Source organism: Polypterus senegalus, chromosome 4 (assembly GCF_016835505.1).
Source record: "Polypterus senegalus isolate Bchr_013 chromosome 4, ASM1683550v1, whole genome shotgun sequence".
In the NCBI taxonomy this organism is placed as follows: Eukaryota; Metazoa; Chordata; class Cladistia; order Polypteriformes; family Polypteridae; genus Polypterus; species Polypterus senegalus.
In genome coordinates this window covers 49,177,523-49,204,060 of record NC_053157.1, presented here as the reverse complement: position 1 = coordinate 49,204,060, position 26,538 = coordinate 49,177,523, and the positions used below count along the sequence as shown (strand labels likewise).

The 26,538-nt window shown below is 36.5% G+C and overlaps 1 protein-coding gene across 1 annotated transcript in view; it reads right to left on the bottom strand.

Moving 5' to 3' along the window:
• ntrk2a (neurotrophic tyrosine kinase, receptor, type 2a) overlaps positions 1-26,538 on the bottom strand; it is a 245,226-nt gene that overhangs the window by 208,234 nt on the left and 10,454 nt on the right. The window contains exons 6-8 of the mRNA XM_039750595.1: positions 2,434-2,570; positions 2,213-2,345; positions 117-419 (exon numbers count right to left, since the gene is read on the bottom strand). Coding sequence (XP_039606529.1) covers positions 117-419; positions 2,213-2,345; positions 2,434-2,570 — 573 coding nt within the window. The remainder of the gene's footprint in view (positions 1-116; positions 420-2,212; positions 2,346-2,433; positions 2,571-26,538) is intronic.

Below are 26,538 nucleotides of genomic sequence, written 5' to 3'. Positions count from 1 at the left end.
CATTGAGGCACTATCTTTTAGATTTCTGAGAAAAATAATGTATTTTTAATTTAGATAATATCTGTCTATACATAGAAAGATGGGTCTGTGCAGAAAAGATGCATTCTTATGCTTACCATTATCCCAAGGAGTCCGCATAAATAGAGCAAAAACGGTGCTCTTATCCATTCCATATTGGTTCTTAGCCAGCAAAGTGTACTGGCCATTGTTGATATGTGTAGGATTATCCAACTGGAGGCAGCCATGGTGGTCAGTGTCATTAACAACATGGATCTTTGTCTGGATAAAGTCGTTCTCATTTAAAACAGCTCCTTCGTAAAACCACTGCAGTTCTGGTTTTGGGTTCCCTCTTACACTGAAAGGAATGCACCAGTGGTGATCGGACATGGGTTTGTCTAAATAGATGATTTTTGGTGGAACTAAACAAATGGGAAGAAGTATGAATTAGTGAGCCATAGCTATAAGTAATACATTTCTAGTAATATATTTAAGAGCCTTATCCCAATAAGTCAGAGATAAGCATCAACAAACAGTAATATTTTATTTTGGAAGGTATCATGCAGCATATCAATGTTGCCAGTAATTTCAATGCCAGTGCAGAAGTCTCAGAGAAGCTTCACTTGTCCAGTGTAAAAAAAGACGTCTTAAACAGTCCTAGTAAACACATAAGACACAAAGACTTGGACCAATGAAAGAACCTACTATCTAAAATCTATGCAAAACACAGTGATACTTTTAGAATCGCCAAGCTAGAAAATCCCTGCATGAGGTAAGTCTGCCTAGGGGTTGTAATACTTAAGGAAAGCTCCTGAGGAATTTACAAATGAAGATAGCAACTTTAAAGTGAAGGTACAGAGTGAATAACTATTGAGAGGTGAATGAATCAGAAAAAGCCAGCCCCCTTTTTAACAAAAGGTAAAAGCAAATGAGACGGATGGACGGAATGGTCTCCTCTTTTTTCAAACTTCTTATATTCTAAAAAAAAAAAAATAAACACACAAACTGTGGGAACAGGTGTTCCCAATAGAAGGCAGAACCACAGAAAGCCTAATAAAGAGAATCCCTGCTTTTTTAAATCAGATTACCAAGTTCATCTAAGGTGCATGTCTGAAGAAAATATAATCCTATTTATTATTGATTTATTATTGATTGGTTTCCCTTTAATCACCTGTATTTTTGAAATATCTAAATGCTAATTATTTTGACCATTAAATTGTCACAGGGAGCTGGGCCAACCCTGCACCAACTGGCATATGACAGGAATTTGACATGGAGGAGACTCCAATATATATACACAACAAAACAATTTGATTTAGAAATGTCAGTGAACATAATATTCACATCTTTGGGATGTGGGAGGAAATTATATGTGAAGGAAATCAACATGGTCACATAAAGAAGGTTCAAACTACCTAGATGAAGTGACCAAATTATAACCCAAGCCATCAAAATCAAATGGACGGAAGTTACAGTGCTTACATAGTACATTAAAAACTCAAAAATATTTTTATATATTTATTCAATGTATCATCATTCAGTAAGACAGCAAGTCTCTTCAATGTCACAATAAAAATAAAAGTAGCTTCTTGATTGATCAAAGGTGCTTGCAGAGCTTCCTTTTTTAAAAGTAAATAATCACTACTTCTACTGCTTCTACTTAAATGTAATGCATGTCAAGGCACTCACAGCAATATCTTAAAATATATAAAGTGAGGCATTGCAGAAAAGGTAGAAGTACTCTCCCCTCATAGCTGAAATGATTGAGATTGAAACTCAAAATAAAAACATGTAATGGTTTATGATTTCTACAAAAAAAAAAAAAATTCACTCCTTATGACAACTGATGATTTATTAGATAACACCCTCATGTATCAGTGATACCTATTTACCAACCCATACCTTTCTCAAACATGCTCAATCCAATTCAGGGTCATGGTCAGGGGCTTCAGTCTATGCCAACAGCACACTCACACACAGCCAATTTATTATTTCCAGTTAACCTAACCAGCAGTTATTTGGTCATGCAGGAGGAAAATCAGTGAACCAGGAGGAAAAATTCCACACAGAATACATTTGAATGCCAGGAAAACAGACCCAGGACGCTGAATCTGTGAAGCAGCAACACTAACCCTCTCTGCTACCATGTTACCACCGTTGCCTATTTGATTAAAAAAAGCATTTTGAATATTTGAAATGTATCACTTTCACTTACAATGTACAACCAGTAGAACAGAAGATTCGCTTTCTCCCACTACATTTTCTGCACTGCAAAATACCCTTCTCCCATTATCAGTGTAAGAAATGTTAGTTAGCTTCAGAGATGCTGGTTGCACTAAAGTGTCAGCCTACGAAAGATAAAAAATATTTAATGGAACAGAACATTATGCACATATATGTATTTTTAGAATTTTATTGAACAAATGAATTAATTACCTGATAGACTGTAGCAAAGTTATCAAGATACCAATTAACTTCCAGTGATGGAGAACCAGAAGTGTTACATTCCAGCGTGATATCGCTCCCTTCAAGTAAGACTACACTGGAAGGACTTATCAGAGCTGTGGGCAGGACTGTCAGAAAGGGAAACAAAGAAAATATAAACAAAAAGGTGAATAATTAACAGTACATGTGTAGTAGAGTATGGAAACTAATACAATTTATAACATACCAAATTAATATATTAATATACCTTTTACTAGGTTCCATACATATTACCACCACAATGTAGAAGAAAGTCCAGTAATGAACAGATTTCTGGTATTGGCACTGACATATAATGATGAGAAAAGAGCAGCTATACAAGCCAGTGTTCAGTGGCATATTGTAGTAGACCTTATAATAAAAGGTGTTCCATAAATTTAATAGGCATGAACAACAATGATAGAAATAATAAATGGTGAAGGAGACAGAGGATACATGATTCTAGCAGGCAAGTGGACTAACAGTTGTCCAGGTGGTCTTGTGACCTATTGCCAGTTCTCTATAACTTCTCTTTTTCCTAATTCTTTTTGAGTAAAGAGACAAGCCACTGACGGCTGGGAAGAGGTCATAGGAATTCCAGGACAACCTGAGGCATTACAGAGGTTCTGGAGATGTGTACTTAAGGGTAAGTTCAAGAAGGACTGGGCTAACATTTGAGGTACAGCTGAAAGTCTCTGACTTAGGGAAGAAGGATAGTGTTGCTTGATTTAGGTAAAGGGCAATTGATAAACTGCTTTAGAGACCCAGTACTGAAGGCTCAGTATTGTATGTGCACCATAAGCCAACAGAAGAAGTTCCAGCTTCACGTCCCTGCAGCCAAAGAAACATTACAATCTGAGTTGCAAATCTTTAGGACTCGGGAGAAGAGCAGAGTTAATGAAGTAAAAGCTATGTATTCCAGGATTTTTTGAATAGTAATTTTTTGACTGTTACAATTTCAGAGACCTCTGTGTTTGATCACTATAAACGTCCTCACTCAGCTACCATGCAGCCTTTTGAAATATTTTCTGAAATGTATTATTCTGTTTCCACAACATTTTCACAGAAGAAAAAAGTAATCATTAGAACCATTTAGATTCATTTAGAATCATTTTTTTATTATAGTTTTTTTTTGTCTTGTTTTTAAAGCCCAATAGAAAAAACACAGAGCAGTTTATGTTTCTTGTGAAATGCGTATGCCTAATACAGTGCTTTTAAGAAATGTTTAACAAAATGGCCTAAATACATTTAAAATGCAAAACACACTGCATCCGGAGTTTTGATGGACAATTAAAATAATTACAAATTACCTTTTTTTTCTCTCAGGCACTATAGTAACAATGGGAAATTTAAGAAGCAAAATGTGTCATTGTTCAGGAAATGTTTTTTGATATATACTATATTGCCAAAAGTATTGGAACGCCCACCTTTAAACACACATGAACTTTAATGCCATCCCATACATAGGCTTTAATATGGACCTGGTCCACCCAGCTTCAACTCTTCTGGGAAGGCTTTCCACAAGGTTTAGGAGTGTGTTTATGGGAATTTTTGACCATTCTTCCAGGAGAGCATTTGCTAGGTCAGGCACTGAGGTTGGACGAGAAGGCTTGACTCGCAGTCTCCGCTCTAATTCATCCCAAAGGTGTTCTACCAGGTTGAAGTCAGGGCTCTGTGCAGGCCAGTCAAGTTGCTCTGCACCAAATTCACTCATCCATTTCTTTATAGACCTTGCTTTGTGCACTGGGGCACAGTCATGTTGGAACAGGAAGAGGCCATTCCCAAATTGTTTCCTCAAAGTTGGGAGCATGAAATTGTCCAAAATGGTTTTGTATGCTGAAGCTTTAAGAGTTCCTTTCACTGGAACTAAGGGGCCAAGTGAAACCCCTTAAAAACAACCCCACACCATAATCCTCCTTCAACCAAACTTTACATTTGGCACAATGCAGTTTACTGTCAACCACCAAACCCAGACTTGTCCATCGGATTTCCAGACAGAGAAGCATAATTCATCACTCCAAAGGACACATCTCCGCTACTCTAGAGTCCAGAGGCGGTGTGCTTTCCAACACTGCGTCTGACGCTTTGCATTGTACTTGGTGATGTAAGGCTTGGATGCAGCTGCTCAGCCATAGAAACCCATTCCATGAAGCTCTCTACGCACTGTTCTTGAGCTAATCTGGAGGGCACACAAAGTTTGGAAGTCTGTAGCTATTGACTCTGCAGAAAGTTGGTGACTTCTCCACACTGTGCACTTCAGCATTCACTGTCCCCGCTCTGTGATTTTATGTGGCCTACCACTTTGTGGCTGAGTTGCTTTGTTCCCAATTGCTTCCACTTTGTTATAATACCACTAACAGTTGACTATGGAATATTTACTAGCGAGGAAATTTCACGAAAGGACTTATTGCATAGGTGGCATCCTATCATGATGAATTCACTGAGCTCCTGAGAGCGACCCATTCTTTCACAAATGTTTGTAGAAGCAGTCTGCATGCCTAGGTGCTTGACTTTATACACCTGTGGCCATGGAAGTGATTGGAACGAATTCAATGATTTGGAGGGGGGGTTCCAATACTTTTGGCAATACAGTGATTTGAACAGCTTTAAAACTATTAAAGCACATGTAAAAATGTAATATAAGTGAATATCCAGGATTTGGTGAACACTAGAACTTTGGTAACACTTTAGTTACTAGACTAACTGCTCTGTGTTTAGAAGATTTGGTAAGGAACGAAAAATCAATGTTTTGGAGACATTAATGTGGAAAAAACACACATGGGTATGCTTTTATATAAAGCTATTGGATCCCTAAAATAATGCAGGCAATTAAAAGGGGATCCATGGCTTTTTGTCAGTTTACTGTGGCATGAACGGATCAGAGCACAAGCACTTAAGAACCCTCCTATGAATATACAGCCACAACTCTACAATTTTACTGAATGAATAATATACTCTTGGCCATAGTGTAAAACATAGTATACTGAGCTTATTTACAAAATGGATGGATGAATGAAATGAAATACATTCCAGTTAAAAATATTTTCCCTATGATCCTGCATGAGACAAAGTGATTCAAAAGTGAAAATATTAATCAGAAAGTGAAATATTTATGGATGGCCGTGTTACGATAATCTCCAAAATAAGAAAGTTTAAAACCATTAAAAAGGCTTTGTCCGAAACAAAACTTTAAACATTTAATTTACTATTTTAACAAGAAATAGCAAAAATACAACATACAAAACAATAAATCGAAACAAAAACAGTAGCAAAGCTCTGAAAATCTGATTACAAAAGAAAATTCCAAAAAAGACTAATCAAAAGATCTCCAAAAATCCACAAATCAAAATGCAATGTCTCATAACAAGATTAAAGGTCAAAACAAGAAAATCCAAAAGCAAAATTTGTCAAAAACAAGAAACCAGACAAAAATGGTAAAGCCTAAATGAGGCCAAAGAACACTACTATGTGAGCTAATGCCACAGTATTAAGGAGCAGGATTCTTAAATAGGACTCTCCTACGATCCATTACTGAACACCTGAAAACTCTAAATACACAATTCTAAAGCCAAGAATATTTTTAAAAAGCTTGTGAAGAAGACAAATTGTAAATTTCAAAAAAATTAAAAAAGCCAAAATGCAAAAACAAGGTCCTAACTGTTTGAAATACTTTTTGATTAATATATTTACAATTTGACAACAGTTTAAAAAATGTACAGCTGTATGTTCACTTAAAGTATGTTATAATTTGTTGTTTCCCGAGATGTGCCCAATGTTGCTGTATACACTCTGTAGTGTAAATATATTAAGCAGGTTTGAGAATATGTTTTTTTTTTAATTATTCAGCTGTTTTAATACCTGTTTTAAAACATTTTGGCCATGTTAACTAGTTAACAATTTCTACATTTGACATGGTTTGTAAGAAACTAGTTGCAGTGTATTCTCTACAGCTCTCACTCCAGTTGGCAACTGCTGGACATTTGCTTAATTCCCAGGCACTTCCCCTGACTAACTGATTCTCCAGCTTAGTTCCACTGACAGGAGTGTTAGATCATGGGTAACATTCCTGTCTAAAATAAATTATTAATTTTTGAGGAACATTTCAAAGAGTTGGGCTTAGGTGCTACCACATATGCAGATATGAGCGCAAAGCAGGTGGTTCTCCTTTCTAAGATTGCAAATGATCTTCTCTGCTGATCCTTGAACATATCTGTATGTGTCACTTGCAGGATATAAAAAGTTTACCACCCAAAACTGCATTACTTGTATTACCATTCATTAAAACCATCATGTTAGCCATTCATTAAAACCATTTTTGTGTGGTATCTATTAACAATATTTTTATTGTTTTGGTTATACAGTACAGCATTATGGCTATGATACAATATATAAGACACAGTAGCTGCTTGTATTATGCAAGTACCCAAACTTTAAGAAATTGATAATAAAGACTGGAATTACAGAATTTTTTTGTGATTGTGAACTCTTGTTATTTTAATATACTGTAGATTTAAACAAAACTTTGAATTTAAAACTAAGCAAAAAACTCCCAGGAGGTTTCAAAACACAAAGCAGGTCTGGTCCTCAAACTTAAAGCAGGTCTGGTCCTGCAACCTCAAAAGGCAAAGCACATACATTTCAAAAACCACTGGTCCAAAAAATAAAAACAATTATCTTTTAAATAAAGTTAATTTAGAAAAAGAATCAGAAAATGCAAAAATGCAAACTGTTTCCTCCAAGAGGTGACCCAAATTAAATCTGAAATCCAAAGAAAATTAAATCAATACATAAAACACCTAGGCTGCAAAACACCTACAAAGGTTTTCACAAAAGACATCCATTATATAAACTAAAATATAATATAATTAGTAATTAACTGAAAACAACAAAAAAAAAAACAACTGCAAAGAAACCATGATACCTTCATCAAACCATGATACCTGTTAATATGTGACAAGAGAATATGTGAGAAAGATTTTGGCTTTGATCTCACCATTTTCCTGCTTTACCCTGGGTTTTTGTATCTGTGCTGCTTAATATTGGGTTGAATGAACAGTCTTATAGTCCAGTACAATCCATTGTAATCCATCATCAACATCACAATTAGGAATGTGCTTAATTAGTGATAACTAACGTTCACACAGGCAATGCTCATTTGACTCACTTGCGAAAACATTCACAATATATTTTGATCAGCTGAGCTGCTTACAGCAAATATCCCAACCAAAGATTGAAAGACTTCCTCACACCAGTATGGGTCTAAAACTCAAAGAACCTATATTATTTGTTTTTTTAACCTTCTGTTGAAAATTGTACTGCATTTTAAATTATATTTTATTACATGCATACTGTTTCACTGTATCAGTGTTTCACCTATATTCCAAGTTATTTGCTCCACTTTAGTTAGGAGGTGTTTTTTTTCAGTTTTTTGTGTGCACATTCTCCTTAATATGTATGGATTTTGATAACATGTTATAATATTATTGATATACTAACACATGATGAAAACAATCTGTGAGGATTGCTACATAAACCAGTTACACAATGAACACTAAGGAAAAGGAAAAACACACTGAACTAAAGGCCAGTTTGATTGCTTTTTCTGCACAGTGCTGTTGCATGAGAGTGAGTAAAAATAAATAATTGTTAGAATGTATTAATTAAACACAAAAATAAAATAACTATAACTGTTCACAATACTAACAGCATTAGGTAAAAGTCAGGAAACAACCTCCGGCACCACCAGACTATCATAGGGTACACGGGTCATCTGAAACCTGCAATCTAATATTCTCTTTAGTACAAAAAACACGCTGTTAGTCAGGGTCAAATCCATAAGCTCCCTACAGAGGATTCTGCAGGCTGCTGAGTGAGTGCAACATGAGGAGAGTTATAGGATCTTACAATCACCTGTGTCATTTAAGTTGGTGTGCTTTAATACGACCAGTTTAGGGAGTTTCATTGTAATACTTGACTAGATATTTTGTGGAAGTTAGTATTGCCTTGTTGTGTACAGTTATTAACAATTTTAATTGTTTAATATCTCATAGTTATTGTATTTATCAGCGAGAGTATGTAGATCTCTGCGATCTGTTAAAGGGTATGTGCCAATGTCTGTAATGTTAGGTTATATGTTCACAAAGTATAAGTGACAAAAGTTCTGTGAAGTGGTCTTACCAATTTCATGGTTCACTCAGGTATTTTATTCCTGGCTGTCTGTTTCTGTTTATTTAATTTTTTTGATTTGTTTAGGTATCATTTTGATAAATATTTTTTATTCTATTTTGGTATTTTTTTGTTGTATGTTTCAATTAATAGTATCTTATTTATTGATGATTTTTAGTTTATGAATGATGATCTTTTGGTGCCTTGTCCTTTAAATTATATTTTTTTGTATCTCCATTGTCAAGCCTAATGAGGTAGGATAACCTAATTTTGTAGCTGGGGAACCACCCCCACTGCAATTTTAGAAGAAGACGTCAATAGTTTAACTTCTTCAGCATTAATGTTGTTCATCTATCTTGTGGCTTGTGCGTTCTATAGTTTTTTGCAGTCTAGTTTTGACACCTGCTCTTATTTAAGGTACTGTTTTTGATTTTTTGGATTTGTTCACTTTTAGGACTGGCTTTTAACCAAACTTATTTTGGCTCTAAATTTATTCTTTGTTTCTATTCCTAGTTTTCCTCCAATCTTCTCTTTTTGTCAATGTTTTTAAAATCTTCCATAATAAATATTTAATAACTAAGGAAACTTGGTTTGTAATTTGACCTGAGATTTTAGTGTCTTTATTTTTATGGAAATTTGGTTATTTAAAAGCCTGCACTCCATTTTTGGGCCTGTGTAGGCCGAAAGTCTGCCTTTTGAGTTTTGGGCTTGGTTGTCAGTGTTAAGGCCTTTTGGGGGATTCAAGTGATGTGCTAGTTTGGCTTGTGGTATTTTTTTAAATTTTTGTGTGACAGAATCATAACAACCAACACTTCAAAATGAGTGCATTCTGCTTGGATCCAACTCAAATACAATCTGTAATATGACTTTCTCTGTCTCTTTCTTCTTGGAAAGTTATTGCAGTTTTTACAGACACACAACATGCATTGTAGAAACTTAAAACTATCAATCCTGCCTAATCCATGTAAGGGTCCAAGGAATTGAGACCTATCCTGGTAGCACTGGGCATAAGGTCGGGATCTAGTCCAAATGGAGTAGATCCCACTCGTGCAAACAAGCACAGAGGGCATAACCACCAAAAACACTTTGTACCAACAAAATATTTAAAAACATTTTATATCTGATGTTTCTGGTCATTACTTTCATTTCAGACCATTTATTCTATCCACAAATCTTATAACATAAATCTGTACTAATGTTACTTCATTCATGATTCTCATGCTTCATTAGTAGCCATTCTTCCTTTATGTCACAGCAGTCCAGCCACACTGAATTGTAGAAGTCAATGTAAGGTCACCAGCCAGACAAAAATAATATGGAAAAACAAAGAAAAGCAAAATGCAAGAAAAGCTGCAGAAACATGTTAAACTGGTTGCCACACCTGACACTATTAAATGGGAACTTTCAATTGAAATTCTATTAAAATGTAAATACAATAAAAAGTTTTGGTAATGAGAACCGCCCTTTGGAAACTTCTTCAATTTCTACAGCATACTTTTCTCCATCCAGAGGAAAATTGATGTCAGAGATGTTGTGCTGGATAGACAGATCGACAGACAGACACTGGGTTGACTCAAGCTCACTTGTGTTTACTTTTTTCATTTTTTAATTTACAGCCTACACCTTCTGAATTAATTTGTAAAGCATTATGCTAGTTTTCAACTTGAGATAATTACACATTTGAGTTTATAGCAGACCAAAACACACAGAAATCCTAATATTTTTCTTTAACTCTTTATAACAGTGTGTTACAAATACAGTCCCTATCTACAACCACTTACAAGTTATTTATCATTTGTTTATTATGAATTATTAATTATTCATTATGGGAGTAGCTCAACAAGCAAAAGCATAATTTATTGTAAGCAAAGCACAGAAAAATAAAATCCTTCACTGGCACACTACTTATACATAAAGTGTAATGCTATACATGGTGTAAAGTTCAGTAGAATGGAAGTACTCACAAAAAAGGCATTAAAATTTATGTGATGAAAAAGGAAGATTATGTCTCATAAAATGCACACTGGTTTCAGTGTTTTATTCTATTAGCAAATGCTTCATTCCTTTGATTTGAAAGCCCTAGGGCATTTATATTTACTGACCTTTAAATGTTCTACTTTTCACACATTCACACATTTGAACAGACTCAATGTTTCTTTTGCTTATATTCAAGACGAGGCAAATTGTACCAGAATGGACTTGCCTTCTCTGAGTTACTGTACGTATTTTAATGTGTTCTTCCCTTATGTCTTCACTTGAAAACTATTGATCTCGATACATTCATCTGACTGAAAAAATAAGATGTAAGGTGGTATTGTTGACTATAATGTAATAAATTTAAAAACTGCAGTGTGCTAGCTACTAGATTAATACAGATCACTGCATGTACTGAATTTAACTTAAGATGTTTTGTAGAATATCAGTTATTTGACAGCTCTGTGCTACGTCAATCAATGTGTCCTTTCTTATACACCAAACAGCTAAATTTCTACATCTCACTGGCTGCCTGATCTAGACTGAAATAGTACATAAAAGGTATTTATCACTTTGGACATTTTCGCAACTTATTGTTATACAACACTGAATTACAGTGGATTTAATTTGGCTTTACTGACACTGATCAACAGGAAAAAGACTTTCTAATTGTAAAGTCAAACCGCCCTCTGTATAGTGATCTAAATTAATAACGAATGCAAAACAAAAATCGCCCAAGTCATCATTTAGTGGATGTATCTTTTGCAGCTATGACACTTTGAGCATGTGTGTTCAGATCTCTACGTGCTTTGCACATAAGGATTTTACTATTTTTTTTCCCCATTCTTCTTTGAGAAACTGGGGATTGTGAATGAAGAACAGCCTTTTTAAAGTCCAGCCACAAATTCTCAATTGGATTGAAATCTGGTCTCCTGTGTAACTTTGGCTTTATGCTTGAGGTTATTGTCTTGCTAACATTTCATGGACACTTTTCCTTTATAACATATGAACAACTTGCAAAAATTAAAGCAATGCTAGATCTATTAAAATTTAAATCTTCTGCAAAAAGCTGAGGGCATTTAGGATTGTTAGGTTTACATTAATTAGGCTAGCATCAGTGTTAAATAAATTAGTGGACTGCAACAGACCACCCCCCAGCAAAATTAATGCCAGATGATTGTCATCAGCAGTTTTGAGACCATTATAACAACGGCAGGTTCACTGTCAGCATGGACTTCATTCCTCACCAAGTATCAAGCTGCAACAAATAATGGTGCACAACCAGGTCTATTAATATGTTATTAATAGGTCATTGCATTTCCAGATGAGGCAGCATATGAAGAAGATGCATGTGAAGCCTTTTTTGTTAAGGCCTTCATTGTTCTCCCTAACATGCTGTCTTACTACTAATGCATGCTTTTAAAACTAATGTTTGACTATATGGAGATCTTTTAGCATTGTTTATTGGATTGTGACAATATTGGGAACCATTGCTACTGTATTGAAGAAGAAGCAGATGCAGTTATTGAAACAAAGTGCATTCAAAATTGCAAAGAAACATAAAGTGACATCAACACTTAAATGGCTTATGAAGTGATGTGCTGTCGAAAATGCTGTTCTTGTCTCATCAAAAGCTGACCTACAGTTAACAGGATGTCATGTTTTAGCCAGCATGTACCCTCCTTGCTGGTTCAAACTCATGTTGCGGGTTTATTGTGCCTAATTTTATGTCATTTATTTGTATCAATGTTTCTTTTATTTATTAAGTACATTTTTCTTGTGTTTATTTATAAGTAGTAATGTCCTAGGTTATGTCCCTTGAGTTTTGTGGGCAGTTCACCAAGAGGTAGGGCCACCAGCCAATCAGCACCAGGAATAGCCCTCCACCCTATTTATGCAATGGCCTTCCATAGGCCATTTTGATTGTTCTAGGGAGTGGAGAGTATAATGAGTATCTATTTCTTGTTAGTCAGTCAGTCATTATCCAACCCACTATATCCTAAGACAGGGTCACAGGGGTCTGCTGGAGCCAATCCCAGCCAACACAAAGCAGGAACAAACCCCTGGCAGGGTGCCAGCCCACCGCAGGGCGCACACCAGGGACAATTTAGGATCGCCAATGCACCTAACCTGCATGTCTTTGAACTGTGGGAGGAAACCCACGCAGACATGGGGAGAACATGCAAACACCACGCAGGGAGGACCCAGAAAGCGAACCTGGGTCTCCTAACTGTGAGGCAGCAGCACTACCACTGCGCCACCGAGCCGCCCTATGCCTTGTTATTGCTTTTGGATTTTTGAATCTCTGCTCTGTTTTCAACAGTGATTTTTGGATTGTGTTTTGGGACTTTATTTGCTTGATTATCTTGCCTCTTCAGGCATCTCCTTGTGCTCTTAAGAACTTTCTGCTTGCGTAGCCTTTGTAAAATAAACCTTTTGTCAGGATTTGACATTGTTTCCCCCCTAGAGGGCTATTCTTTGAAAGTGTTTTGGAGCTATTTGTGCATATGGGACTTGGGACACATAAAAGAAGAATTTAAAGTTATGAGAACAGTAAATGGGTTAGATAAAATATCAATGTATTAAATCAGTACTTCAAAAAGAACAAAGAGACACAAATGGAATGTGTCTAAGGGTTAATTTTGGTTGACTAATCTTCAAATGGTTAGATGATGCAGCATTCTCCTGTAAACCTAAACTGAGTCACTTCAGTCACAAAATAATCCCTTTCTCTATTGATTCAGTTTATTTGGAATTAGTGTGATTAAACCCAAATTAACATTCTATAAGTTTACGATAACAAGTCTTGATGCCTGAGTCAGAATTGATGAAGAAATCCAATCCAACATCAGTGATGTTAACAAAGCACAGTATAAATGTGGCCTGAGCACTTAAATGTGTATCCATCTTAGGCCAAAGTCAACTCAGAAGTTTGGTACACTTAACAACTGTAGTTGCTGAATCTCTTTTGGCTACGTGGTTAGGAAATGGTGGATTACAAAATATTTTATGACTTTTCAGCACTGTTTCAAATTTGCTGTGAATTGCAAGTTTCCCTCATTTTGACAACCAATTGGCATGTTGTCTGACAGCGCCAGTGGCTTCATTCATATTTCCAGGTATTAGCCAGATAAGCCTCACTTCTGTTTGTGTGATCCAAAACAGTTTCTTTTCTTCTTTTCTTTCATTAACATTGTAAATATTGAACTTCCAGTTCAGCACTCATTAGTTATAAACGAGGGATTCTCCAAACAGGTTTTTTAAGGTCGATACCGATCACTAATTTTATGTTTCTTGATCGGCAGATTCTGTTTTTTTTTTTTTCCTTTACCCCTTTAAAAAATGTATACACTAATCTTCTGCATAGCCAGACAAGTAAAAGCCTTATGTTCTATATTAAAGTGTACTTTTATAATTAAACTATAGAACACAGGTGTTCATTTTTGTTAACAAAATGTAATTCTGTAGTCTTATGGTTCAGTGACCATAAAATTTAAAAATTAACAAAAATTTCTTAAAATACATACTGGGCGGCAGTTTTCACCATTTCTCTAACAACAACAAAAAAAATATATTCTCACACAATCAATTAATTGATGTTGGCAATTAAACACTGCTTAAATATAAATATGCATGCACTCATAGGCTTTAATCATTTTAAATCATTAATTGCACTATAGCTTTTTCCTGTTAAAATATACATTTACTATATTTATATAGGTGTGTTGTATTTTCTTCAGTGTATCAGTTAGACATTCATAATTCTTGAGGTGTAATTATAAAATATGGATTACCATTTTAATTTTGTAGTACTTGTTTCTTACCAAATCTTATACTGTATGACACACAGCAACAAATAATAAACATCACTCAAATCTTTTAAAAAGCCTATTGTTTACTAAGCAGCAATTCCAAATTTGTCTTTATCCAAATAAAAGTGGAAACTGCTGCATTTTAAACAAGCGCACTGTCCAAACTCAAGAGGTGTCCGTTTTAATTCAAAGGACAAAATAAAAGGTCTGAATTCCTTGAAGTAGCTTTTCTTGCCGTTTGTCTAATTGCACAGGACAACTTCTCCCATTTCTTTTTTTTAGTTTAGTACTCCATTTTCTTTAACATAAAGTCTAATATTCCAATCACCTCTCGCTCACTGGCTCAACTACCGAATACCTTGTGTAAAGGAGAACTGCAAATAACTTACTGTAAAGCATAGAAAAGTAGGGACTGAAAAATATCGTTTTTTATGATCTGCCTTTTACTGATCACCAATTGGTCTTTTTTGGTGGCAAATGGTTGATTCAAGTCATTGTCTGATAAATCAGAGCACGCCTATTATAAACTGTAAGAAACACAAGAGTAACTACAACTAGCAACAAAATAAAACATGCAGTTTAATCACAGTGTGCTATGAGATGAGAAGCACTACAGATGCTGACTGGTGATCACAGGCATGCATAATGATTGACTACAACTTACTAAGATTACGTAAATCAATATGAAATACTAATTAAGTAACCCTGGATTAAACACTGGGTGCCCTGATTTCCACTTGGTGCCTTGAGCTGTGGGTGGCATGGTGGCACAGTGGTAGCGCTGCTGCCTCGCAGTTAGGAGAGCCGGGTTCATTTCTGGGTCCTCCCTGCGTGGAGTTTGAATGTTCTCCCCGTGTCTGCGTGGGTTTCCTCCAGGAGCTCCGGTTTCCTCCCACGGTCCAAAGACATGCAAGTTAGGTGGATTAGCGATTCTAACTTGGCCGTAGTGTGTGCTTGGTGTGTGGGTGTGTTTGTGTGTGTCCTGCGGTGGATTGACACCCTGCCTGGGATTGGTTCCTGCCTTGTGTTGGCTTGAGCTGTGAAACCATTTGCAAAATATGATTACACTAAACTATATGAGGTAAACATTTACATTTCACCATAACAAATTCTATTGATCCATTATTGTAAAGTTGTAGTTAGTGGCAAATATGTCTTAAAGGCAAAGGGCAAAACCTCACATTTATTTTAATTTGTACATTTTCTAGAAAATGTTTTTCTTTATTGAATCATCATTATTTATTCAGTTCAAACAACCTCCTGATCTGAAGTGCTCTCTTAGATACAATGGCTGCCACAACATCACATAGCATCTCTTGCATGCTTAGAAAATGTTTTAACCAAGGTACAGTTCTGTTAAAAGTTTAAGGAGAATATTAGGTAGAAGACCAGGAGATGACAGAACAAGAAAAGGATTAAATGAAAGGACTCAGAGTAGCAGCTGCTGGTTGTACCCAAAGTTCAAAAACATCATCAACAAAACCATAATGTGTCAAGAAGTAAGACAAGTCCATACTATAAAAAAAGATGCTTATCCCTAACTAGAATAATCACAATTCTTCACCACAAGAGTTTGTATTTTCATCCAAAACTTAGCCACTGAAAGCAAGGAACCATCATTTTATATAGGTGGGGAAATATCACACAACACAATTCACCTTGCCCTTCATCCCCTGTCTCATGTGACCAACAATGCGCATAAAGACAATATGGCCACAGCCATGCTGAAGCACACAAAAAGTGGCTTCTGTGATCCAAAGCTAAGCACAAAATGGCTTAGCACTGATGTTACCAAAACATTAGTGAAAAATATTCAAATAAAATAATCTTAAGAACATTATAAAGGTAAAGATAAAAGTAGCCAAGAGATTATGACAAAAACAAAATGGCACTATAGACTCATGTACAGTATAAGCAGTGACAAAAGCATGCAAACCTATATTAATAGCCACAGGCCATCCAACTGCACCCTCTTAGTACATTACGCTAGGTGTGTCTTCTCAGATGTTGTGAAGAGGCTAAGCAAGACAATGCTCTGTCATGCACTGCTGACAATTCAGCAGATTGGAACAAGCTGAATGAACAGAGGCATAAAGAATAAGTAAAATGAATGGTTTATTATACAACCCCTCACTTAAAAGAGTATTCAAGAAACAAAGCAATAGGTCATATGTCCATAGGTCTAGTAAAGCACAGCAGCAATATTTAAAAAAGCAAAAAACAAAAAACAGAATAAAAAATGAGACACAAGCCCATATATAGGATTACCAAAAAGAAAAAATTAGTATGAAAGAACATAATACAAGAAAATAAGCAAAATTCAAAACACAAGAATTAAAAAAACACTAGAAAAATAGGAAGACTAGAAAACAAAATGAAACGGTTGTTATGACAAAGGCATTAGGTACACTTGAATCATCCACATTCCATTCTGTGTTCCTCCTTTATTCCTCGTCTCTCTAAACATGTGACTGCTACATCATAAGTGCTGGCAAGCAACAGACGGAATATGCCTGGTTTAAGTGATTAGATAGATTAGATAGATAGATAGATAGATAGATAGATAGATAGATAGATAGATAGATAGATAGATAGATAGATAGATAGATAGATAGACAGATAGATAGATAGATAGATAGATAGATAGATAGATAGATAGATAGATAGATAGATAGATAGATAGATAGATAGATAGATAGATAGATAGATACTTTACTTTGAGTAATGTTAGCATTTACTCCCCCGGGTGGAATTGAAGAGTCGCATAGTGTGGTGGAGGAACGATCTCCTCAGTCTGTCAGTGGAGCAAGACAGTGACAAAAGTCTGTCACTGAAGCTACTCCTCTGCCTGGAGATGACACTGTTCAGTGGATGCAGTGGATTATTCATGATTAACAGGAGTTTGCTTAATGCCCATCGCTCTGCCACAGATGTTAAACTGTCCGACTTTACTCCTACAATACAGCCTGCCTTCTTAACAAGTTTGTCCAGGCGTGAGGCGTCTTTCATCTTTATGCTGCCACCCCAGCACACCACCGCATAGAAGAGGGCACTCGCCACAACTGTCTGGTAGAACATCTGCAGCATCTTACTGCAGATGTTGAAGGATGCCAACCTTCTCAGAAAGTATAGTCTACTCTGACCTTTCTTGCATAGAGCATCAGTATTGGCAGACCAGTCCAATTTGTCATCCAGCTGCACTCCCAGATATTTATAGGTCTGCACCCTCTGCACACAGTCACCTCTGATGATCACAGGGTCCATGAGGAGCCTGGTGACTGGGAGTATAGCCCCAGCCACTTCCACTTAGTAAAAAGCAAATAATAATAATAATAATACCTTCCAAAGAAGAAATATGAAAACAAGAAGAATATAGGAAGGTTATAGAGCATTTACGGTAGTCCTACAGGTACTAAAAATAAAGCAAATAGATTAGCACATATTTTCACCAAAATTATGAAATTAAAATGGTAGTAATTATTGTATATTCAGGAGAATATATCTTGTTGGTTGTGTTGTGGTTACTTTTTTATTCTCTGTACTTTCTAAGTCAGAATGGTGCAACACTAACTCATCAGTAAAATAAAATGTTCTGTAACTTTACAGTATTTACAATATTTTCATAATGAAGAGTGTTGATCACTAATTGCGGTTTGAAGTTCTAACATTATTCTGTAATGCATAGTTTTCATTTCCACGGTGTTTAAAAAAAGGATACTGCATAAAACTTGGCACTGCTGAGTACGGCCATTAATGACTCATCCATGTCATCATTAGGAAGCAGAGGAATAATTAAAATTTTGATGAGACATAATAAGCACGAAAGAGTATATTTACAGCACATTTATTTGCTTTGCAGATGGTTTTATCCAATAAAATTTATTGATTATGTTTATCGAATAAACATCAGCATGGGGGATTGTTTGGAAACAAGTGTCAAAGGGCAAGGTTCAAAACCTATCATCACAAGTTACAATTCCTAGGTTACAAAAACCTTAGAGCTACAGTAATATCAGTTACACAGAAATTCACTAAATAAGATCACTTCTTAAATACATGAGGGAGTCAGAATTTTGACTGGTGGTAGGCAGTGTGTTCCATCAGCTAGAATGTACACATGAAAAGAGCCTGGATTGAGATTTGTTGCCACGTAAATGTGCCATCACCAAACGCCATTCATCAGCAAACCTGAATAGTCAAGAAGGAGCACAGGAGTTCATAAGGTGAGCATAAAAGATTTTAATGTAATACTTGCTGCCTCAGGGAGCCAATATAGCGATTTGAAGAAAGAAGTGACATGTGCTCACCTCAGCTGGTTGAGCACCGCATGTACCACTGCATTTTCATCATCAGCAGTGGCCTGGTGACACATGTGGATACTCCTGCTAGCAGAGAGTTGCAATAGTCTAGGCATAGCAAGACCAAAGCCTAGACTAGCAGTTGGGTGGCATACTCTGTCAGATAAGGTCTGATCTTGCGGATGTTATATAGAGTGAATCTGCAAGACTGAGAAATCATAACCGACATAATCAGTGAATGACACCTGGCCATCAATTACCACCAGAAGGTTACACAAACTTGGCAGGTATTAGCGATAATGAGAAAAACTGAACACAGATGGTGTGCTGAACTGATGGACAAGTTGTGATAACAAGAAGGCCCACCTTTGCCAGGTTGAGCTGGAGGTGGTGCTACTTCATCCAGGTTGCAATATCAGTGAGATGTTCAAAGATTTTAGCTCACACTGTGTGGTCTTCCAGAGGATAAGATAGGTCCAGCTGCATATCATCAGCATAGCAATGATAGGAGAAATCATTGAACAAGATGATAGGGCCTAGTGAAAAAGCAAATAAAGGGAAGAGGAGAGGGCCCGGCACAGATCCTTGCTTGCCCGGTGCACCCTTGACATCTGTGCATGCCTGGAAACATGATGGGATCTGCCTAAGAAGTAGAACTCAGACCATCTGGGGATAGTCTCAGTGATGCCATGATCAGAAAGGGTGGTAAGGAGAATCTGGTAATTAACTGTATCAAAGGCAGTTACCATTTGTCAACAATGGTAAACAGAACTGCTTCTGTGGAATAACCACTCTTGCAACATTACTGATTAGGATTAGCATTGGTAGTGGTAACAAAAAATATTCATGCATTTTAAATCTGAACATGTACAGGATAATAAAGTTAAGGAATTGGATAATCAGATTAATTTGATTAATCTTCAATACAGCCTTTCAGTGAGATGGCTTCATGCGCTATACATGGGAGAGTCTATACAATGTTCAGGCATGCACTCTGGGAATGAGCACCAGTGTACTTGATTTACTACATGTGTGGTAAGTACATGAATAAAATATTACTTTTGTATTTGTTTCTATGCAACAACCTCGAATGACTGAACATTTGCATCAGTCACATGGAACAAATAGCATTCAAGTAAAGCACTCTGTGAAACAACCATAGCCTGTGAAAGCTGAAAATGCAAAAAACAAAAATAGAACACTTCAGCAATGCAAGGAGAAATTACAGGTATAACACAAATAAACTATATGAAAAGAATCCAGCATTGAATTGTACTGATTATTTCTCCCTTGCAAAACTGGTTAACCCATCCAATTTTATGTAGTTCCTCACTAAAATAAAAAAAAAGAATCATCATATGTGCAAAATCTTTATTTATTAATATTTATTAATTCAGTGCAAATGTTTCATTTTTTATCGTTTGCCTTCTGCTGTCTTTCAGCATCTTTGTGATTATGTGACTCTTCTGCTTTTTCTAAGATGCTTAACTAGTAGTACCTACATCTTCATATGTCTTACATTTCTTATGATTCATTCAACTGCTGTTATGTATTGTTTTTTCTTTTTTTTTTGTATGTGTGTTTAAGGTGGGTTGCTGTTTCTGCCCTCAGTTAAAATATTTCTTGTGCTTCTATGAAAAGCTAAATTTCCCCAAGGGACAAATAAAATACTATTTATCATTCTATTATATAGTGTTTTCCCTATCTATCTATCTATCTATCTATCTATCTATCTATCTATCTATCTATCTATCTATCTATCTATCTATCTATCTATCTATCTATCTATCAAATAATGTCTCATCTATCTATCTATCTATCTATCTATCTATCTATCTATCTATCTATCTATCTATCTATCTAAAGCATCACTGCCTTGAGTATATATTTGGTAATGCAAACATGAACTTGTCAAATATGCTTTCATTTCATTGTATTGCACTTTTTTGTGCACCATTTATAAATATTTGAACAGGAGGTGCATATTTTTCTGGATAAATATAATGTAAAATAATACTCTTGGTTTCTCTTAAACTACTTCAGCATCGCAGGGGCTGTACCTGTGACACCTGAATGATGGCACCAAACTACACAGTGAGCATCTTGTAGTTTAGGACTGACCGGGATCAGACTTGAAAGGCTTTAGACATGGAGACACAGACACCAAAAGATGTTATTTCCAAAAACAATAGTGGGTTTTATTTACAGGTGCACAAAAACACAAAAGCAATGTCCCAATCAAAAATATTGAATATTGTTTACAGTGATTATTGCCAGTCCCAAAATGACAAAAAATGTATATAGACAAAAGCGGTAGCTTTCCTACGGCGGAGTGGTAGCTCTGAGGCTAAGGATCTGCACTGGCAATCGGAAGGTTGCCAGTTCTAATCCCGTAAATGCCAATAGGGACTCTGCTCTGTTGGACCCTTGAGCAAGGCTCTTAACCTGAAATTGCTGAGCGCTTTGAAAAGTGCTATAAAATGCAAAGAATTATTCTAATAAATGCAGTCAGGAAGATCTCACACAAAACAAAGTCCTTTCAATGAGGCCCAAAAATATTCACAAAGACAAAAAGTGCATCACAAATCCAGATTACTTAAATACCTTAACAAAAACTAAACTTTAACTAGGAGATATCTATAAAAAAAAAATCTATACAAAATAAGGTACATGCCACTATGCTTGGTATACTGATAAGAACTGCTATACCAGACTCACTCTCCCCACAACTGAGTCACGAGAGAGGACCCCTAGAAGCATTATTGTGCCTTTTATACTGGGGTATGTACAGTAACTTCTAATCATTCCTGAGTTGCTCTACTCCCTTTCTCCAAAAGCGGCTGACACAGGTGTGTTCCGTGCACATTCTACTCTCAATTCCTGCAAAGCCTGTATTAAACAGCATGGCGGCCTTGCATGTGAGCGCACTCTTGATGTGCTTTAATCGGACAAGCCAATAGCTCTCCAGAAACCAAGTTACTTTTCTTAGTAATTCTAGCTCAGGACTTTATCTTGGGATCCCCTTTTCATGCCTTATGCATGCATACCTAAAATTAATGCTCCACACTTCTTACTTTGTTAGGGCAGGTGGTTATGGAAATGCTCAGCTTTTTCTCAGGGTACACGCGATATCCAGAAGGCCTGTTCTGGATGCACACCTACCCCCGCCGCCAATGTCACACAGTACGGTTCTGCAGAAGCAAAAGTTTAAACCTCTGTAGAAGTTCACCCCTGCACTTTGACAGTTTGAAAAGGTAGCTTCTATTACTTAATCAGTATAAGTCATTTTTACATTATTCTTAATGACATTATCCTTTAAATAGGTAATGCCTAGCAGGCATATTATCACAGTAGCCTATTTCAGACAGCAACCAACACTGAACAAGGCACATTGGACCAGTTCATTGTTGCAGTTAACTAAACATGAATGTCTTTGGCATATGGTAAGTATAAATGCTAACATTATTTAAAGTTATTGTCTGCTTTTACATGCATTTTTATTACTATTTAATTTAATATTGTTTTTTGTATCAGTATACTGCTTCTGGATTATGTGAATTTCCCCTTGGGATTAATAAAGTATCTATCTATCTATCTATCTATCTATCTATCTATCTATCTATCTATCTATCTATCTATCTATCTATCAGGTGTGGCAGAAAAGTAATGAGACTGGCAACACTGCAAGCAATCTGGCAACGCTGCGCTGTTGTCCTTGATAAAGCACGTGTATCAGTACCCTCCCATAGCTCAGTGCGAGTTTCAACTCCTTCCGTTAACTACGTGATTTTTGTGACTGCTATTAGCGAAGTTGTGTTTTTGGTTGTGCGTCACGCAAAATGGAACAGCGGAATTTGGAGCAACATTGTGCCATTAAACGGCAAGTGTGACGTTTGAAAAGTTAAAACAGGCCTATGGGGAACATTCTTTATCCCGAGCTCAATTTTTCTCTGGCACAAATCATTTTGGAAGCCAGAAAACACGTTGAAGATGAACACCGTTCAGGGAGGACTTCAACTTCGAAAACCAATGAAAACATCGAACATATGAACACTCTTGTGAGATCAGACCGTCGTTTAACATTAAGAATGTTGAGTGAACAATTAAATTTGAACAGATTTATCATTCATCAAATTTTGACTGAACATTTGCACATGCCAAAATGGTGCCGAAAACTGCCCTCTCCATAACAGAATTTTTGACCTCAAAGGCATTCCTGTGGTTCCCCAGCCCCTTATTCACCTGACCTCAGTCCGTGTGACTTTTCCTTTTCCTAAACTGAAAATGTCCTCAAAGGACGTCATTTCGGGACTTTAGAAAACATCCAAAAGAGTGTAACGGACATGCTGAAGACCATACCGGTTGAAGACTTCCAGCGCTGCTACCAACAGTGGGAACAACGTCTCCATCGTGTGTAGCTGCCCAAGGAACTACTTTGAAGAGGATAACATTGATGTTTGAAAAAAATAAAAACTTTGGTAAATAAAAAATCAGTCTCATTACTTTTCTGCCACACCTCGTATCTATCTATCTATCTATCTATCTATCTATCTATCTATCTATCTATCTATCTATCTATCTAAGGTAACTAGAGGAGAAATCCACATAGTGGATTATGCATAAACTATACATTTCAATAAAGGGTGATAAGGTCCATAAGGCACTAACACTGACCAGTGTCACTATGCCAGGTATAGTTCAATTTACTGACCCTTTAATACTATCACAACTTTTATAAATTTACAATTTGTTAGCTAAACTATGTATCTACTTCTGTTCAGTTCTCTAATCCATTTAATTCATTTGTAGGGTCACAAGAATCTGTAGCCTACCCTGCTTCTTTGCACAATAGACAGGAATCAACTGTGGCTGTGAAGTCAATCCACAGCACAGCATACTGACACATACTACTGCTCTCGAACTGGAGCATTTTATTTTGTTATCAGTTTACCAAAGTGGCTAAACCTGTGCAGACAGGGAGCAGACAAGGATTTTAAACCAGTCTTCTTGACCTGTACTAACCACTGCACGATTGTGCTACCCCTATCCATTCTCTATGTCCACTATATCCCATTCAGGGCAATCATATTCAAGGCATGCCATAATATCTATGGCATACAATTGCACCATCATGCTTCTGTAAATTTGAAACCAGTAAAGAGAAGTCAAGCAAAATTACACCTTTTATTGGCTAACTAGAAAGGTTACAATATTCAAGCTTTCGAGGCAACTCAGGCCCCTTCTTCAGGCAAGATGTAAGATAGGACCTGAGTTGCCTTGAAAGCTTGCATATTGTAATGGTTTTAGTTAGCCAATAAAAGGTGTCATTTTGCTTGACTTCTCACTACATCCATAATGGCTAACACGGTACAACACCCTAGTACTATAAGCCAGTTGCTAGAAATATCTGATGTTTTGAATTTAGAAAAATAAGAAATCTTACACCTTTTAATATGCAGAATATGTGTAAATACTGTATTACCTTAACCCAGATAAGTTCAGTGTTACACCTTAAATATTTATGTGGCTGGTTTCCAACAAATGATACATCAGATGCACGCTAGTGTAGTTAACTGAAATCCTAGTTAATCTGATGATTTATGCTTGCTTTAGGTCTGAAATAGATACATTTCACAACTCCCTGTTGAAATGAATTAATTATTATTATTGTTAGAATTATTACACCTTACATTTGTTAAAATGACAAAGATTGTGTATTTTATGAATCAGCATTACCACTTGTCTGTAGTGCTTGTAAATGTCTAATTAAGACATATCTTTACATTCATAACAGACCAAATTAGGCATTACTTTTGATATGTCTGTTTCCATAATCCAGATTCAATAGGCATAATATTGCTTGAGTGAGCAAAGGCTGAAAGTAAACTGTAGAGGTGTTGAGGCAGGAGTCATGTTTCGTACAGGGAATAGAAGGTAGACCCACAGCACATGCGCTTTAGAAACAGGTAAGACTATAAACACCTGGGGAATTTCAGTTTGGCTTCAACTGCTTTCATGGGCTTATCAGCAAAAAAACCGAGACGCAATGTCTATTTTTCAGTTGTCGTGTATTTGGCATTTCTTTGTTTAGTCGTTGGGAAGTAAAAAACAAGACTACCATAATCCTATGCCAGGAACAATGTGAGTTTTTTGGCAATACTACATGTTCTTGCTCATCTGTTTATTTTAATAAATCCAGGCATTTACAGTGGTGTACATCAGTAAGTATTTTTAAAAGTACGCACATGCCATCAATGAGTTATGTATTAGCACAACTGAAAGGGCAACAGATAATTGGCTGTTGTGAAAATTGTATCTTGAACTCCCCGCTCCTTTTCTTCCTTATATCATTTGAAAGCTCAAGAACAAAGGTTAGTGAAGCACTGAAAGTACTAACCCACAGAATAGGCTATGCCCTTGCACACATTTAGAGATTGTCAGACTTGGTAAATTATATCTCTAAGCCAGTAACGGCGCACTGTACAATAATGTGCAGTGAATACACTTGACTTGAGCATTCATAGTTTTCATCCTCTTTTCCTGTACAGTTAGCATTCGTTTGCAAAGAGGTTGATGTACCTGCTGCTTCCTGACCAGCTCTTCTTTACTCCACCCTAGTGGCCCACTTCTCTTCTTTCGTCGGCATCTTTTCGCATTAAAACTGATTAAGTCAGTGTTTATTTTGCAATTAGTACATTTTCCTTACTTTTTCACTTAAGCTGACACTTAAGTCTTCAATCTGCCTCAAGAATGATTTAAGATATGAAGAGGTAGGGGAAGTGACGCCGAAGATGGTAGGGAATGAGAACGGCGCCCATACACATGCGATGCATGGCCGCTTTACTGACCGACGCCAAGAGTTGATTCTATAATAAAATAAAATAAAAATAAAAAGAGGAATAACCTTGGAGGTCAATCATCACCCTGAAAGCGGATAGTAGATGTCACTTAGTATATGCATACCAAATTTCAGGTCAATAGTTCAAACCTGCGAGCCACAGGTGATTTAAAATCTTGGACAGACAAACGGACAGCCACAGTAGCGTATTATATAAGAAGACATTTCCTGCATGTTAGTGAGAGTCAGCCTTTAAAAGCATAATTTTACTCTTCAATTATGAAGCACTATGGAAGGTATAATGTTGTGATCACTTGACAAATATTGACAAAAGGAAATAGCATATTACAGAACATTTCAAAAAATGTTTTAATTCTTACACTAAAGTTACATTTGCGGATGTAAAGAGTCTTTCTAAAATGATATAACTTTCATAATAAAATTATATATCTCACTATAAAGTTGTGGAGCAGCACGGCAACAGAGTGGTAGCCAGTTGTTCACGCCCTGGGTTCTCCCTGTGTGGAGTCTGCAGGCTGTTCCCATGTTTTCATGGATTTCCTCCCACTGTCCCAAGAGATACAGGTTGATTGAATTGGCGACACTAAACTGGCTTTGGTGTGTGTGTTTTCACCCTGCAATGGACTGGCACCCTATCCGGGGTTTGTTCTTATCCTTTGCCCTGTGTTAGCTGGGATAGGCTCCAGCCCCAGCAACCCCGGTCTGGATTAAGTCGGTTAGAAAATAACAATGTGTATAAAGTAGGCATATTTTTATTGTATAAAAATAATGGGATCAAGAAATGAATTGGATGTATTTTATCACCGTTAGACATATATAAACGAAAGGTCTGTGTGTGTATGGAGCAGTCCGCTCTGGTCACATTTAGCCACAGCCACTAGATGGAGAATGCATGCACTTTTAAATTTTTTCGGCGCTTGCATGCAACTCACTTCTCACTATGAAAGCTCTAGGTGCAGAAAACACCCCA